Genomic DNA, 13,264 nt, shown 5'->3' on the forward strand with positions numbered 1-13,264 from the left:
AATAAAATGTGATTGTGAAACCTTTATTGCTTTCTTTCGAAGGTCTACTTTTCTGTCTCACAAATATTATACTAAGACTTATTTTTATAAACAACCAATCATTTAAATTTTATATACCAATTAACACTTAAATCTTATACCTGTTTTTATATTATTCACATTACCCTTATGAATAATACGAACATGCATAATTTTATTAAAACAAACAAACCTTACACAATTTAAATAATAAAAAAAAAAAAAAAAAAATGCACAATTAAAAAAAATAGAAGTGAAAACAGTGGATTATTAACAAATTAAATTACGGAATGGCAGAAGGCATGGGCGACTACTAAACAAAAAAATCATGATAGTAAATAAAATACATACTAATAAATCCTAGACCTTTATTTACCCTTTATAAATTCTGACCACGCACTGAAACAAGTTAAGCCTATTTCACTTTGATGCTGTCCACTCTCATCAAAGTCTTAGATTAAACCAAAAATGTTTGGCGAAAATTAGATATACATTTATTTGGAGTAATACATTTCACTTTTTTTTTTCAACAAATTAACTTGTGTAGAGAAGACCTAAAATTTAATTGGCATGGAGTACTATTGAAAATCATTTTTTCTCATTCGAAAGAAGGTAAAGAGTCAAGGCATCTTGAGAAGAAATCCTTTTTCGATTTTAAGATTTATGTATCGGACCATATCTACAAAATCGAACAATATTCACGAAACTGAATCTTATTTAGTCTATCAAACCGAACATCATAGTAATGGCGATCTTGCAAGATCGGGTAGAAGCAAGACTCCCTTGATTGGGATGCTAGGAATGGAAGAGCATCCGTGAATCCAATCCCATTTCCCTTCACTCCAAACAATAATACCAGAGCCAAGATCCTTATACAAACAAATCATCCCATCAATCCCCACACACTTGACACACCCCCAATTCATCTTCTCCCCCAACAACCTCATCCCCAATTCCACCGGCACCTCCCCCACCGCCCCCCACCGATCCCCGCCGCCCAGCTCCCACACCCGCCCGCCTCCTCCCGACGTCCCCCCCACCACCGCCACCTTCCCCTCCCTCCGCACCAGCGCCGCAAACTCCAGCCTGTCCGCCATCGGCACGCCCACCTCCCTCCACCTGTTCGACGAAATGTCAAACCCCATCACGCTGTACGCCCGCGCCGACGTCATCCAATACAACACGCCGTCGCCGGCGCCGCAGTAAACACTCTCGTTCGGCGTCCACACCGTCAGCCTCACCGCGAACTCCACCGGCATCTCCCCCGCCACCCGCCACTCGCCGGCGCCGGCGGAGTCGTATACCTCCACGGTCGGCTCGTAGGCCCCGCCGGCCTCCGACATCCCTCCGGCCACGTAGATTCGGAAGCTCCGGCGGCCCGGCGGCGCCACCACTCCGACGGCCGGATTGGTCCGGGCGACGCGGAGGGCGGGGAGGGCTCTGAGTTGGGCGGTGAAGGGGTTGCAGATCGCCAGCTGGAGCCGAGTCGCGGAGGCGAGCTTCATGAGGATGAAGCCGCCGATGGCCGCGATCGGCTTCAGCGGCGGCAGGCTAGCGCCACCCCGATCGAGATCCAGTTGGTGCCAGCTGTCCTCGATCGGGTTGTGGGCGTAGCAGGAAGTGAGGCCCCAGCTGCGGGCCGGCAATGCCAGGAACCACGGCGGGTGGCGGTTCCGCGGAACCGCCAGCTCGGCCGTGGCGCGCCAGCCTCTGCAGGCGGCGCGGGCCCGGGCGAGGGAGTCCGGGGGGAGGTAGGAGAAGATGTTGGCGAGGAGATCATTTGGGAGATTGCTCCACATCTCCTTAAACCAACAACAAAGAAGAAGAAGAAGAAGAAGAAGAAGAATGATAGGATTACGCAAATATGTTGTAGTAGAATGAAATCTTGTGAAGTGATGATGAAAGGGGATCAATGATTGTGTGTGTGGGGATGTGTGCTCACATGAACTCTCGAGGGGGCCCACATGGGCAATGGCAAGTTTCTTCGTAGTATTATTATATTGTTGGGTGTGAAAATAGCGGTTGTTGATGGTGAGGAAAGGCCATTTGAAGAAGGTGGGGCTTTCTTTGAAAGTGATGCTGGGTTTGTCTATTTGCCTTTGAAGATGATGGCATAGATTCTCTCTTTTGCCACTTGCTGTGGGAATCGGCTGTTTTTGGCAATCAAGCGGTGAAATTTTTGTTCTTCATTTTACACCAGTTTTTATGATCCACTTTTCTTACACAAAACCGACATCTAAAAAGAACTAGTTTTAGACGGCTCTAAATCACTTATGCCATTTTCTACTTCATCTTCTATTACTACACAAACATGAGTGATCCCCTCGAAACAACTTACTAGCTCTCATTACTTTTTTAAGAAAAATGGATCAAAGTAAATCATAACTTGATGAAAATCTGTGTAAAAGTCGAAAAACTAATCCAATTTTAGTTATGGGGGCAAATCTATCTCTTCAGAAACAACTGAGTTGAGCCCCATTCCAATTTTAATCATAATATAGATTTCGAATACTTTAGAGGCTGTTTAAGTGTTTTTACTTCAAAATATCGAGCTATATTCCGATAATTGATGATTAAATAATTTTTTACTATTACTAAGTACTTCCGAGTAGAAAATAAAGTTGACATACTAGGAATATTTAGTTAATGCAAAGCACGTGTAAGTTTTAACATCCTTTATAAATTACTTTAATTAGTTTTTAATTGCTACACGTCATATTGAATATACAAATGTTAAATACTACGAGTGGAATTGAATTTTTATTTGAATTTGTTAATAATATGATCATTTTGTTGGCATAGTGTTACTTGTATTAGATGAACTAATTTTGTTGGCAATTAAATACCTAATTACCATAAACCAAGAGAGATAAGTAGGTGATTGATTGATTAGAGCATCATTTTCACCGAATAATTCTTGAATAGGACTATAGGAGTAGTAGTTTTAGTCTTATAGATAAGATAACCGCAACACGCATCTTTAAGGAAGAGAGTTTACTATAACGACGCTTCTTATCTTGACAAGAGCATCCACATTTTTTTAGGTTGATTATAGTGTGTGTTTTCGAGCTTTCATTGGTGCATATCTTCACTATATATATTCTTATTCAGCATAAATCAAATTTGATCAAGGGGTATCTTTTAAACAAATGTGAGTTGGCGATGAAAACACTAAAAATTCGATACATTTTTTGAAAAACACTTAAAATTATTACTTCCGTCTATTATTCAAAATTACACTTACTTTTATTCATGAAATTTTCTTTTTCTTTATCTTACTTTATCCATATATTTTTTTTTAATGATTAAATGAATTTAAATTTAAAAGTCATGCCACGGAAGAAAAGTTCAGTCCTTAACATTGGGCGTCACATATAGTCTGTATATGTGGTTATTTTTCATGGACAAAGTCACACAGAGAAAATAATACTCCCTAAACCCGAAAATAATACTCCCTACGTCCTACAACAGAAGTCATATTTGTTTTGGGCACTAGTTTTAAAAAATGTAAAGAAAAGTTAGTTGAATAAGTTAGTGGAATTAATGTGAGTCTCATATATATATACTCTCTCCGTCCCATAGAAATATGCTCTTTAGGGTTGACACGAGTTTTAATGCGTAATTTGGTAAAATAAGAGAGAAGGGGGAAAAAAGTAGTTAAAATTATGTAGTGGATGGTGGGGCCCATAGTTGATAAAGTAAAAGAGAAGGAAAAAAAATTTACCATAAAATGAATATGGACTATTTCTATGAGAAAGATGAAAAAGGAAATATAACCTATTTTTATGGGACGGAAAGAGTATTAGTTTTATAGTAATAAAATATGAGTGGAATGAGTTAGTAGAACGTGTGTGGCCTATTTACTATTTATAGTAGTAAAAGTGAAATAAAATTTTTATTGTCCAATAGGCTAAAATATGAATCTGAGACAGAGAGAAGTAACTTTTGTTTTTATTAGAAGCCTCAAATAGTCAAATGCTATTTTTTAGTGTGCATAGAGAATAGCGATAAACTGTGCAAGGTGATCCATGGGCCGAAGATAAATTTTGGCCCGTCTAATATAAATGTTACTACTTGACATTTTAGGCCCAATTATGCTCTATTATTGGTTACATGATTTGGTTATATAGGGCGTTCACACTCACACACTCTCTTTGTGAAACAGAATTTTCTTATGCGAATAGATCGAGCAGTGTTATATTGTTAACTATAATTAAATAATAGCTATTAGATTTAAATTAAAGGCTTAGATCATTAATTTTTAAATGTCAATATGATCAATGAAAAACGTCAATAAGGTCATAAGATTAATTCTAAAAAATATTAATATGGGTATTAATGTCAATTAACTACATGTCTAGTTATAACTAACTTTTAAAAGAAATCTCAAAACTTTAAATTCATATAACATATATCAAATTAAAGATAATTTCATAAGAATTCCAACGATATCCTACATGCATATGTTCCGACGTCAAAATTTGAAAAAAAAAAATCAAAATTTTATTATTTTTTCGTACAATGCAGAAATGTCAACATACTATATAAAATATGTCAATATAATAAATATAGAATGCCAATATAAGCAATGAGTTAACATTCTTAAAGCATTGTGTTGACATTCTCAAAGCATTGCGTTGATATTTTCGAAACACTATATTGATATTTTCATCCAAAACCCTAATTTGGAGTTTTTTTTTATCTTTTTTTATTTTATTAATAAAAACGAAAATTACACGTGGCAAATTATAGACCACACGTTTTCTAAAATCCTATGGTCTTAAATTAGTTGTAGTTAGCAATTAAATGATGAGTTAGCAATTGATCACTCCCCTGTCATAAATTGGTATGAAATGAGGATTGCATAAGGGATTTCCTGAATCAACTATGACAAGGGAGTGATCTATAACAGGGGAGTGATCACTCCACACGTATGAAATGAGGATTGCATAAGGGATTTAATTACTCATATAATTGTGAAAAGTTCAACTATAGGGTACTCCGAATAGTAAGGAACTATAAAAAATAGTTAGGCTTTACAATTTTCTGTTACCTTGAATTATTACATGACGTTCTCATAAAAATTAAATGGGCAAAAATCATATCTAATTTCACCTCCCTTTTATATTTTTTCATAATTATTGTCCAAGTCCCACTTTTCAGGTCAGTTACTTAAGATAGGAAAACTACCGTGGATTCATAAATCTTTCAAGATTAAAATAATCAATAATTTAAAGATGGGGTTCTGAATTTGACGTTGTGGCTCAGGTTTTGATTTGGTCTACAACACTTCTGTTTCATTTTATGTCATTAAAAAATTTTAGAACAATCTTGACCTTATAAATTGTTGTTTTACCATTTGAGAACCCCTTCCTAATCCAAAAAAAAAAAAACCCTTCCTAATCAAGGTGGGAATTGGTGGAATTGTGACTTTATTATGAACTAATTCTAGACAAATAGAAAATATCATACTGCCATTTGTCACTCTTGATGATAATGTAGTAACAAATTTTATTGTTCTTATAATGATTAATAGGCATTGGAAAAAAAAATTGTGATGTTAAACTGTTTAGTTTACTAAAGCTTAGCAAAATGGTGCATAATAAAATGATGCATTAATAGCTTAGTACATGATGACTGCAGTTCAAATGGTATCTACATTATTGATGAAGTTGTTAAGCTTCTTGTTTGATGTCTTGTGTTAAACCACGATTATCACTAAGGTTATTGCGTTCTTGTTGATGCAACGGGAGTGAGGAAGCTTCTCGCGTGTTGCAAGCCCAACCGTGTTCTAGACGTCTCAAGGACCGGTTTAAAGCCAAATGTATTAAGTGTATTGCTTCTCTGTTTTTTTGGCAGAATATGCATAGCAGCATATGATATTTTTTTTGTAGTAGAGAGTTATATGAAATGAGAAATTTCCTCAAATTGTGAAATACTACAAAGATTAGGACATTTTTTTTTGTCTGTGTCCAAACAAAGAGCATGCTAAGTTTTTGGGATCCCTAAATATCTTGTCAGATTTTCTTTGGATTCTTGAATTTTAATCACAAGTTGGGCCAAGATTTTATGTAATGTGCATTGCCTCTCAAATAAGCCAGAGATAATTTGGACAACAGCAATGGACAGTGGACAATGACATTTGCCATAAAGTCTTCCTACTTATTCCTATTCTTAGCTTAAAAATAAATTTTCAAAATTTAATAAGAATTCTATAATTAAGACAGTCAATTTTATTTCATAAATAATAAGCAGCAAATAATAGTAGGTATGATAAGGACATGATTATTTTAGAATAAAGTTCAGAAGAGATTCCAACTATTATGACATGTCTGGTCCATACACTACTTACCATTCTTGCAAATTTCAGCAGAAATTACTCTCTTTCTCTCTCTTATCACTGCTAGGTTTAATTAATCTCTATGAACTATACAAAAATTCTTGTACAACAAATTTAAAATGGGGGGACACAGCTTTCATTTCAAGATTTGAAATTCCAACTTTTTAAGGTCCTTTGCCATTCACCATGCTGTTGAGAGAAAACTTCACAAAAATAAACCAAGGAATTTGTTTTGTAGCATTTGGATCAAAATGAGTGATTAAAAAATAATTTCTGTAACATGTGGGAAATAATTTCTTGATTGAAGACATACATGGTGAAGATCTTTTCCACATGATCATTGATGAGTAGTGGTTTGTACTTTTTTGTGATAGGACCCCTCTAAACTTGGAACTATTTTTCTCTAATGCCTTTCTTCAACCCCACATATATTTCATTTTCATTTTTGTATTAGTTATTTCAGCAATTCTTGAAAAAAAACTTAGTTTTCCTTTAGAAGTATATTTGAAAAAGAATAAAAAAATCTCTTGTTTTCTTACAAGCTGGGATTAAGAATGATCTCCCAGCTTTGGTTTTTCAGATTTGCAAGCTGATAGGTGTGTGAATCAGTGTACAAAACAACCTTATTTCTCCAAGATTCCTTAAATTCCTGTGGGATTCTTGCAGAATATTCCATCAGTTCAGACAGCAATGAATCAGTAAAACAGGCAGCCTCAAATTCAGCACAAGTGTTGGTTGGATCACAGTTTCAAGGATGTCATTGTGTTTCCAACCATTCCACTATGCATCAAAGATAAAATGTTGTGTGAGAAAACACACAAGAAGCCAGAGCCAAGGCAGGAAGAATAATCCATCACTAGTGAAAGTTGCAAGTGCTGAGACCACCTCAACTTCCTTCCTCCACAAGCAGTCATCTGATGCACTCATTGGCCCGGGCAATGGCATCGGTATAATTGGAGGCGTGTCGATTGATTCCACCTTGAGTTTCGCAAAAAGGTTGAAAAACTTGCTGTTGGAGGAGGAAGGCAGTAGCCCTCCTTTCATATTATGTTCTGATCCATCTCTCAGCAAGGAGCTTTCATCCCTTGACAGAAGCTCATCTCCCTTCTCCTCTGCCAAACCGGAAGCCAACTGCAGCACCATCGTGGAGAATCTGAGGCAGAAACAAGCTTTTCTTGACAGGTCCGGAGTGTGCTGTGTGGTGATGCCCTGCCATATCTCACATTCTTGGCATGATGAGATTAAAGAGGGGTGTTCGGTTCCATTCCTCCACGTTGGTGAGTGCGTGGCCAACGAGCTCAAGCAAGCCCAGTTGAAGCCACTTGAGTCTGGAAGCCCTCTTCGTATTGGAGTTCTTGCAACTAATCCAAGTCTGCTGCCTACAATCTATCAGGAGAAACTCGAAAACAAGGTAGTTAGTGATGAAGTACTAATAAAACACATGTATGTTCAAATGAAACTTGTCTGTTTTCTTAAGTGATTGTGTGAGTAATGCAGGGCTTTGAGGTTGTGCTGCTGGATAAGGCCACAGTGGAGCATACCGTGATCCCTGCAGTCGAAGCGTTGAACAGAAAAGACTTCGAAGGCGCACAGAATTTGTTCAAAATTGCTCTACAAGTTCTGTTGATGAAAGCTGTGAACAGAGTCATCCTTGCTTCAGATCATCTTGAGCAGCTCTTGCCACCAGAGGATCCCTTGTGGACTAAATGCATAGATCCGATGGATGCTTTAGCGCGCTCGTCTCTCAAGTATGCTCGGTCACCAGAGACGGGTATATAGAGATACCATTCTTCTTGCCTAAAGGCACATATATATATATATATATATATAGTATATATACATATATACACCTCTACACAAGCCATATTAGAATGTTGATCAATGCTTGATTCCAACATTGATTCTTGGACTTGATTCGTTTGATATATTATTATGATAAAGTATTATTTGATGCTGGATTTTGTTAGTATCTATTCCAACCACAATGTGTAAATCTCCAAACATATGTTTAAACTCTGCAAAATGTATGCATTCATCCCATTGCAAAATGTTATCAGAATTACATGAGCTACTACAAAAAACTGAAAGCAAAAGGCATCTTGATTAAGACATGGCTGCAACAAACATTTTGCTTCAAGCATCTGGATTGACAAATGGGGTTTTCCTATCTTTTCCATGGCACATTAACAAGGGATATGTGCATGCCTGAATCTATCTCCCAACTGCACTCAATGAGACATGGATATCGTATCGTGCCCGACTCCCACCCAATCAGCATAGACTTCACTGATCTTTTCAATGTCCCACTTCATGATATTGACTCCGCCTTCCTCCTTAGCAGTCTCGATTCCCATCTTACACGATCCTGCAAAGGTGGGTAGTGAATCAGGCATCGACCTGGAATCACGCCCCCTTACCAGCTCTGCATAGTAACCAGGCAGTTGAAGTTCTGTCCATCAAAGTAATCTGTGTTAGCATATGCGGCCATTCAACTTTAAGTAACGGAAATGATTACATAAGATATACAACTCTCATATATATTCTACGACAATATCTTGTTCATTCAAAGATTACTCGACTAGAAGCATTTGCAGCACTGCAGATGAAAAGTTCATAAGAGGTAAGTAGGAAAACTTATTAGCATCGTTTGTAAGTAAAAGATCAAGCTACATGTTCATCAATGTACTTTCTTCTTTCATTCCTAGATGCCGGGAAACTCATCACTAGCACCGAAGAACAAGAAAGTGCCGAAGATGCAGTGGAAGACAAGATCCACCAGCATCAATTTGCTACCACAATTATAATGAGGTACAAGCAACAAAACCTCAACTGAAACAATATGCTGATTCTAAAACACAAGTAAGGTAAGCAAACCTTTCCCCAAAATAACTTCCCACAGCAAACTTTCATAACTTCATCACTCTTTGAAACAAAATCTGATACAAGAGTGAGTTCATACAATCACTACATGTCACATTTTCAAACAAGTAGTATCCACAAAAGAAGCAACTAAAGCCTAAGTAGATTCCACTCTTGATTTATTCAACAACACATCACACACACAAAATGCAACAGAATAGAACAAAAAACATCACAAAAGTGAGAGCAATTCAATCCTGAACACAACAACAAAGAACTGATTAAACAAACCACCTTCTTTCCCATGAGCATAGGTACACTTCTCCCCATAAGGGCAGCTGCCAAACCTCTCCAACCACCTGGCACAAAGCTTCGTTTTATAATAATGGCATCCGCCACTCAAACTTCTGCACTCAATCGAATCTCCTCCGCCTCTACCGCTCACTCTGTTCAAGCCACCCTCATCTCTCCCAACACTCTGATAAGGATGATACCTTCCACCAGAAAAGAAACGCCTTCTCTCACTAAACGGCTCCGCCATCGCCACACCTTGTTCCAACCCTCTGATTTCACGCAGATTGTGAGCAAAATGGCAGTTTTCGCCGTAGTAACACTTGCCCATTTGGAACAGATTGCACATTTCTGATTTGTAAGGAATCGAGAGCTTTGACCTGTTTACTGTGAGGGGAGTTCTCGGCCTCGGTCTCTTGAAGCCATGATCTGAAAAGGGCTGTTGGTGGTGGTTAGGGTTTCGTGGCTGGGGACGATGATCATACGCAATTTTGCCGCCAAAATTAACTGGCCCCGAAATTTGACTATCGCCGTCGCGATTCATGTTAACGCTGAAAACTAAGCTTGATTCAGATTGAGAGTGAAATGTGGTTCAGAAATGGGAAAATGGAAAACATTTTAGAGAGAGAGAAAAACCCTTTTTTGGAAGGTGGTATGTACGTACGATCATGCACAGAGACGATGAATAGTGCTTCTCTCTCTTAAATATTGTTTTTTATTGAATTTAAATTCATAAATGTTCAATAATAAAATACTTGGATTTTTTTTTTTGGTATTATTTGATCTGTCACGTTCTAGTAGTCGGGCCGGAACGCGTCACGCTGCAGAGCGAATGAGGGAGCCGTGTTGCTCCATCCGCGACCGCGGCCGATCACACACGAGCAAGAGAGAACAATGCAGGAAATAAAAATTTCTTCTTAGAGTTTAAATAAAACTGAATATCCATACAAGCAATTTCTCGAAATCTAGCAGAGACGGAATGGATTCAAAGGGAACGAGATAAGTACTGCTGCAACGTCGACCTATTGAAGCTTCTTTATTCCGGGGAAGGAAGGAAGGACTGCGATAAGGGCGTCACCATACCCGACAGGATCTGCGAATGTCAAGAGTTCGTTCGTGGTTATTATGATTTGTAAAGTAATAAAAACATCACTCTTTTATCAGCTAAAGCAACGGGAAGAAAGATGTGTACCGCCATCTTTTCTAAGTATCTTGACCACCTCTCCAGATATGTCCGACTGTTCAAGAATCAAGAGAAATAAGAAAATAAAGATAAAGGGTTCGGACAAAAGAAAAGCCATCTTTAGAATCTGCATCCGATACAAACCTCGATAGGGATCTCTCCGCCTAGCTGGTCGATGTAGCAGAGCACCTGCCCCTCCTTTACTGTGTCATTCTGTTATGCAACGATAGTAAAAAAGGATCGAGTCAATAGGGAATGAGTATCTCACACTACAGATTGGATATCTTCTTTGTAATGCTGATTTACTATCAGAGTTAAAAACACGACAGTGATACTATTTCACCATGTATAGTCTCTAGGTGAAGTTAAAGAAAACCAGAGACATGTAAGCTACAGATGATTAAAACTATGAGAAAATTATTCAATTGCACACATCACATTGTAGACGCAAGAGACACAAAATCATTGTAAAAATCACCATTCCAATTCCAATGGGACAAATATTGTACCAACCCCATAAAGGAAAACACACACACAGCTACCTCTTTGCAAGAAGGAGGGGCCTTCTTCCCTTTAATGGTCCTGGATCTTCTAAAAGACCCAACCTGCATTCAATATAAAGATAGTGTCACAAACATAATTAAAAGTCCATCATTCTTCATAGAAAAGAGCATACCCTTGGAGATTGAAGTATGACCAAGCCCTCATCTGCAGCCTTATCAAGCAGAGATTGAACTGCAACTTCGGCAGAAGCTGGTTTGGAGAGTGCCAGCGATGGTGATGAGGCTGAGCCATTTTGAGCAGGTGTCTCAACAACTGCATGAGCAGTAACGGGAGGAGCCAGAGGCTGAGTAGGTGCACTTTGTTCAGCCAAGTCTCTTGAGACAGATAACTGGAATCCCCCGAGCTGATCATTAAAGTAAAAGATCAATCAAAACTGTAAAGGTAAAACTACAAGGCTAAAGAAGTGCCAAGCTTAATCGTGTACAACGAGAAAATAACATTGGAAATAGGACAAACAGCATACTTTAAGCTCAATTTCTGCAATTGATGTTGTGTCACATAGTACTGTCAAAAGAGATTCCACCTGCAAAATGAGATTTCAATAAGATGGCTGAAACTAGTTACAGAGACTGATGCCTAGACATTATTCACCAGTGCAGCAAGAAAAAGCATAAAAACTGGCCTTTACACATAAAGGGTCATTTTAATGTTGGAAGAACTAAAGGCTACTTGACCCTTTCAAAGAGTCCGACTCTTACATATTTCTACATACGACTAAGAAATGTGGATGGCTGATTGTATTTACAGCAGATAGCACAAACAAATTATTGAAATCTTTCTTTTCATGATATCAGATCATCTTATTAATCATAAGGCCACAGCATGGCACACAACTCAATATTTAGGAAAATGCAAAATAAAGCTGATGTATATAAGTCTCTGAGCAACTTACCTCAAATGCATTCGGAATAAGTGGACTCACTGCATCAGTTGCTTTAGAATCGTCTTCCACACTGGCTTTTGCCGCTGTCAATGAAATAGAAGCTGCATTAGGAAGAGAAAGTGAAGGGTGCAATAGAAATAATGCCTTGCAAAAAAAGTGTGTGGACCAGCAGATGTTAAATGAAGAACAAAAGGGACTTGATTCAATCAAAAGATTGAAATGATTGCCTGAATTTATCTCACAATCATCCATCAACAACAAGCTCGTTCCGATTCACAAAAACAACCGACCATCAAACTGATCCTTGTATCAGGTTTATCACTACATTACATTAAGTAAATTATCCCAATATTTTTACAAACAGAAGATGCTGGCATTAACAATATTCGAATCAGAGAGGCTAATGACACCCCAAATGGAGCTTGAAAAGAGCCAAAGAAAATCTACTCACAATCACCCTCAAAAGCCGAGCTTCGAAATGCAACAATCGACTTCTTCGGCCTTTGCAACAACACTAACCCATCAAATTCAACAATTCCGGGCGTCCTTACACCATGCAAGGTTGGTTGCAAAGTTCTTAATTTTGGCCTTGCAGAACCAAAATCAAAGTTCTTTATCTTAATGCCTGAAGGCCCAATACCACCTGCAACTATTAACCATCAGTCCATCATCATAAAAATCAAATCTTTTTTCGACCGAATGCAAGATTCAGGAAAACAGAAACACGAATCACACACACCAACTCTTCAAAAAAATCCAAATTCATAGAAGTAATGAAAAGAGAAAGCCTAATTGCAAAAACTCCACAATAACACGATCCGTAACGAATAAATTATAAATAGCATAGTTGGCAATAAAGTCAGCACGGATTGTATTTCCATGACATGTAAAAAGCATTGAACATTGAATTGCTGGGAGTTGAGAGAGAGAGAAAGCTTACACGCAGCCATTCGAAAATGGAGAAGAGAGAGCGAATCGTGGTGGCGGAGAAACAGTATATGAGCTGCGGTCGATGTTAACGAAGAAGAGAGCTATAGCTGTAATATTGTAATTTTTAATTTTTAATTCTCGTAATCATTATTATTTTTAATTAAAACACTATTGAAGCTTTACAAATTAATGAGGC

General features: G+C 37.9%; 4 protein-coding genes across 6 annotated transcripts; 1 reads left to right on the forward strand and 3 right to left on the reverse strand.

Annotated features, from left to right (window-relative positions):
- Nucleotides 1-648: 648 nt before the first annotated feature.
- LOC125204703 (F-box/kelch-repeat protein At5g15710-like) lies at nucleotides 649-2,212 on the reverse strand. The gene has a single exon (XM_048103415.1). It carries the CDS (start codon nucleotides 1,815-1,817, stop codon nucleotides 756-758), a length of 1,062 nt encoding a protein of 353 aa, XP_047959372.1. The 5' UTR covers nucleotides 1,818-2,212; the 3' UTR covers nucleotides 649-755.
- A 4,571-nt stretch (nucleotides 2,213-6,783) lies between these two features.
- Nucleotides 6,784-8,337, forward strand: LOC125204704 (broad specificity amino-acid racemase RacX). Its single transcript, XM_048103416.1, has 2 exons — nucleotides 6,784-7,769; nucleotides 7,856-8,337. The coding sequence occupies exons 1-2, from the start codon at nucleotides 7,113-7,115 to the stop codon at nucleotides 8,135-8,137; spliced, it is 939 nt and encodes a 312-aa protein (XP_047959373.1). The 5' UTR covers nucleotides 6,784-7,112; the 3' UTR covers nucleotides 8,138-8,337.
- A 28-nt stretch (nucleotides 8,338-8,365) lies between these two features.
- Nucleotides 8,366-10,292, reverse strand: LOC125204706 (zinc finger CCCH domain-containing protein 56-like). 2 transcript variants are annotated; one of them, XM_048103421.1, is made up of 3 exons: nucleotides 9,889-10,292; nucleotides 9,512-9,780; nucleotides 8,366-8,807 (listed from the first exon to the last, which is right to left on the reverse strand). In XM_048103421.1, exons 1-3 carry the CDS (start codon nucleotides 10,050-10,052, stop codon nucleotides 8,587-8,589), a joined length of 654 nt encoding a protein of 217 aa, XP_047959378.1. In that variant the 5' UTR covers nucleotides 10,053-10,292; the 3' UTR covers nucleotides 8,366-8,586. The 2 variants fall into 2 exon arrangements, with proteins under 2 accessions (XP_047959378.1, XP_047959376.1); XM_048103419.1 differs by having other exon boundaries at nucleotides 9,512-10,292.
- Nucleotides 10,293-10,403: 111 nt separating this feature from the next.
- LOC125204705 (biotin carboxyl carrier protein of acetyl-CoA carboxylase-like) lies at nucleotides 10,404-13,211 on the reverse strand. 2 transcript variants are annotated; one of them, XM_048103418.1, is made up of 9 exons: nucleotides 13,079-13,211; nucleotides 12,590-12,781; nucleotides 12,148-12,221; nucleotides 11,719-11,778; nucleotides 11,368-11,598; nucleotides 11,234-11,296; nucleotides 10,836-10,904; nucleotides 10,701-10,746; nucleotides 10,404-10,601 (listed from the first exon to the last, which is right to left on the reverse strand). In XM_048103418.1, exons 1-9 carry the CDS (start codon nucleotides 13,086-13,088, stop codon nucleotides 10,531-10,533), a joined length of 816 nt encoding a protein of 271 aa, XP_047959375.1. In that variant the 5' UTR covers nucleotides 13,089-13,211; the 3' UTR covers nucleotides 10,404-10,530. The 2 variants fall into 2 exon arrangements, with proteins under 2 accessions (XP_047959375.1, XP_047959374.1); XM_048103417.1 differs by having other exon boundaries at nucleotides 12,590-12,787; nucleotides 13,079-13,103.
- Nucleotides 13,212-13,264: the final 53 nt, after the last annotated feature.

The sequence above is a fragment of the Salvia hispanica genome, chromosome 2 (assembly GCF_023119035.1).
Source record: "Salvia hispanica cultivar TCC Black 2014 chromosome 2, UniMelb_Shisp_WGS_1.0, whole genome shotgun sequence".
NCBI lineage: Eukaryota > Viridiplantae > Streptophyta > Magnoliopsida > Lamiales > Lamiaceae > Salvia > Salvia hispanica.

What these genes read in the sequence shown, in the direction of transcription:
- LOC125204706 (XM_048103419.1), bottom strand. Translation starts at nt 10,052, where the DNA reads ATGAATCGCGACGGCGATAGTCAAATTTCGGGGCCAGTTAATTTTGGC. An exon ending in CTATGCTCATGGGAAAGAAG is followed by an intron (nt 8,808 to 9,511) that starts GTGGTTTGTTTA and finishes TTTGATGGACAG; the next exon opens with AACTTCAACTGCCTGGTTAC.
- LOC125204705 (XM_048103417.1), bottom strand. An exon ending in TCATACTTCAATCTCCAAGG is followed by an intron (nt 11,297 to 11,367) that starts GTATGCTCTTTT and finishes TATTGAATGCAG; the next exon opens with GTTGGGTCTTTTAGAAGATC. An exon ending in GCGGAGAGATCCCTATCGAG is followed by an intron (nt 10,747 to 10,835) that starts GTTTGTATCGGA and finishes ATTCTTGAACAG; the next exon opens with TCGGACATATCTGGAGAGGT.
- LOC125204703 (XM_048103415.1), bottom strand. Translation starts at nt 1,817, where the DNA reads ATGTGGAGCAATCTCCCAAATGATCTCCTCGCCAACATCTTCTCCTAC.
- LOC125204704 (XM_048103416.1), top strand. Translation starts at nt 7,113, where the DNA reads ATGTCATTGTGTTTCCAACCATTCCACTATGCATCAAAGATAAAATGT. An exon ending in AGGAGAAACTCGAAAACAAG is followed by an intron (nt 7,770 to 7,855) that starts GTAGTTAGTGAT and finishes TGAGTAATGCAG; the next exon opens with GGCTTTGAGGTTGTGCTGCT.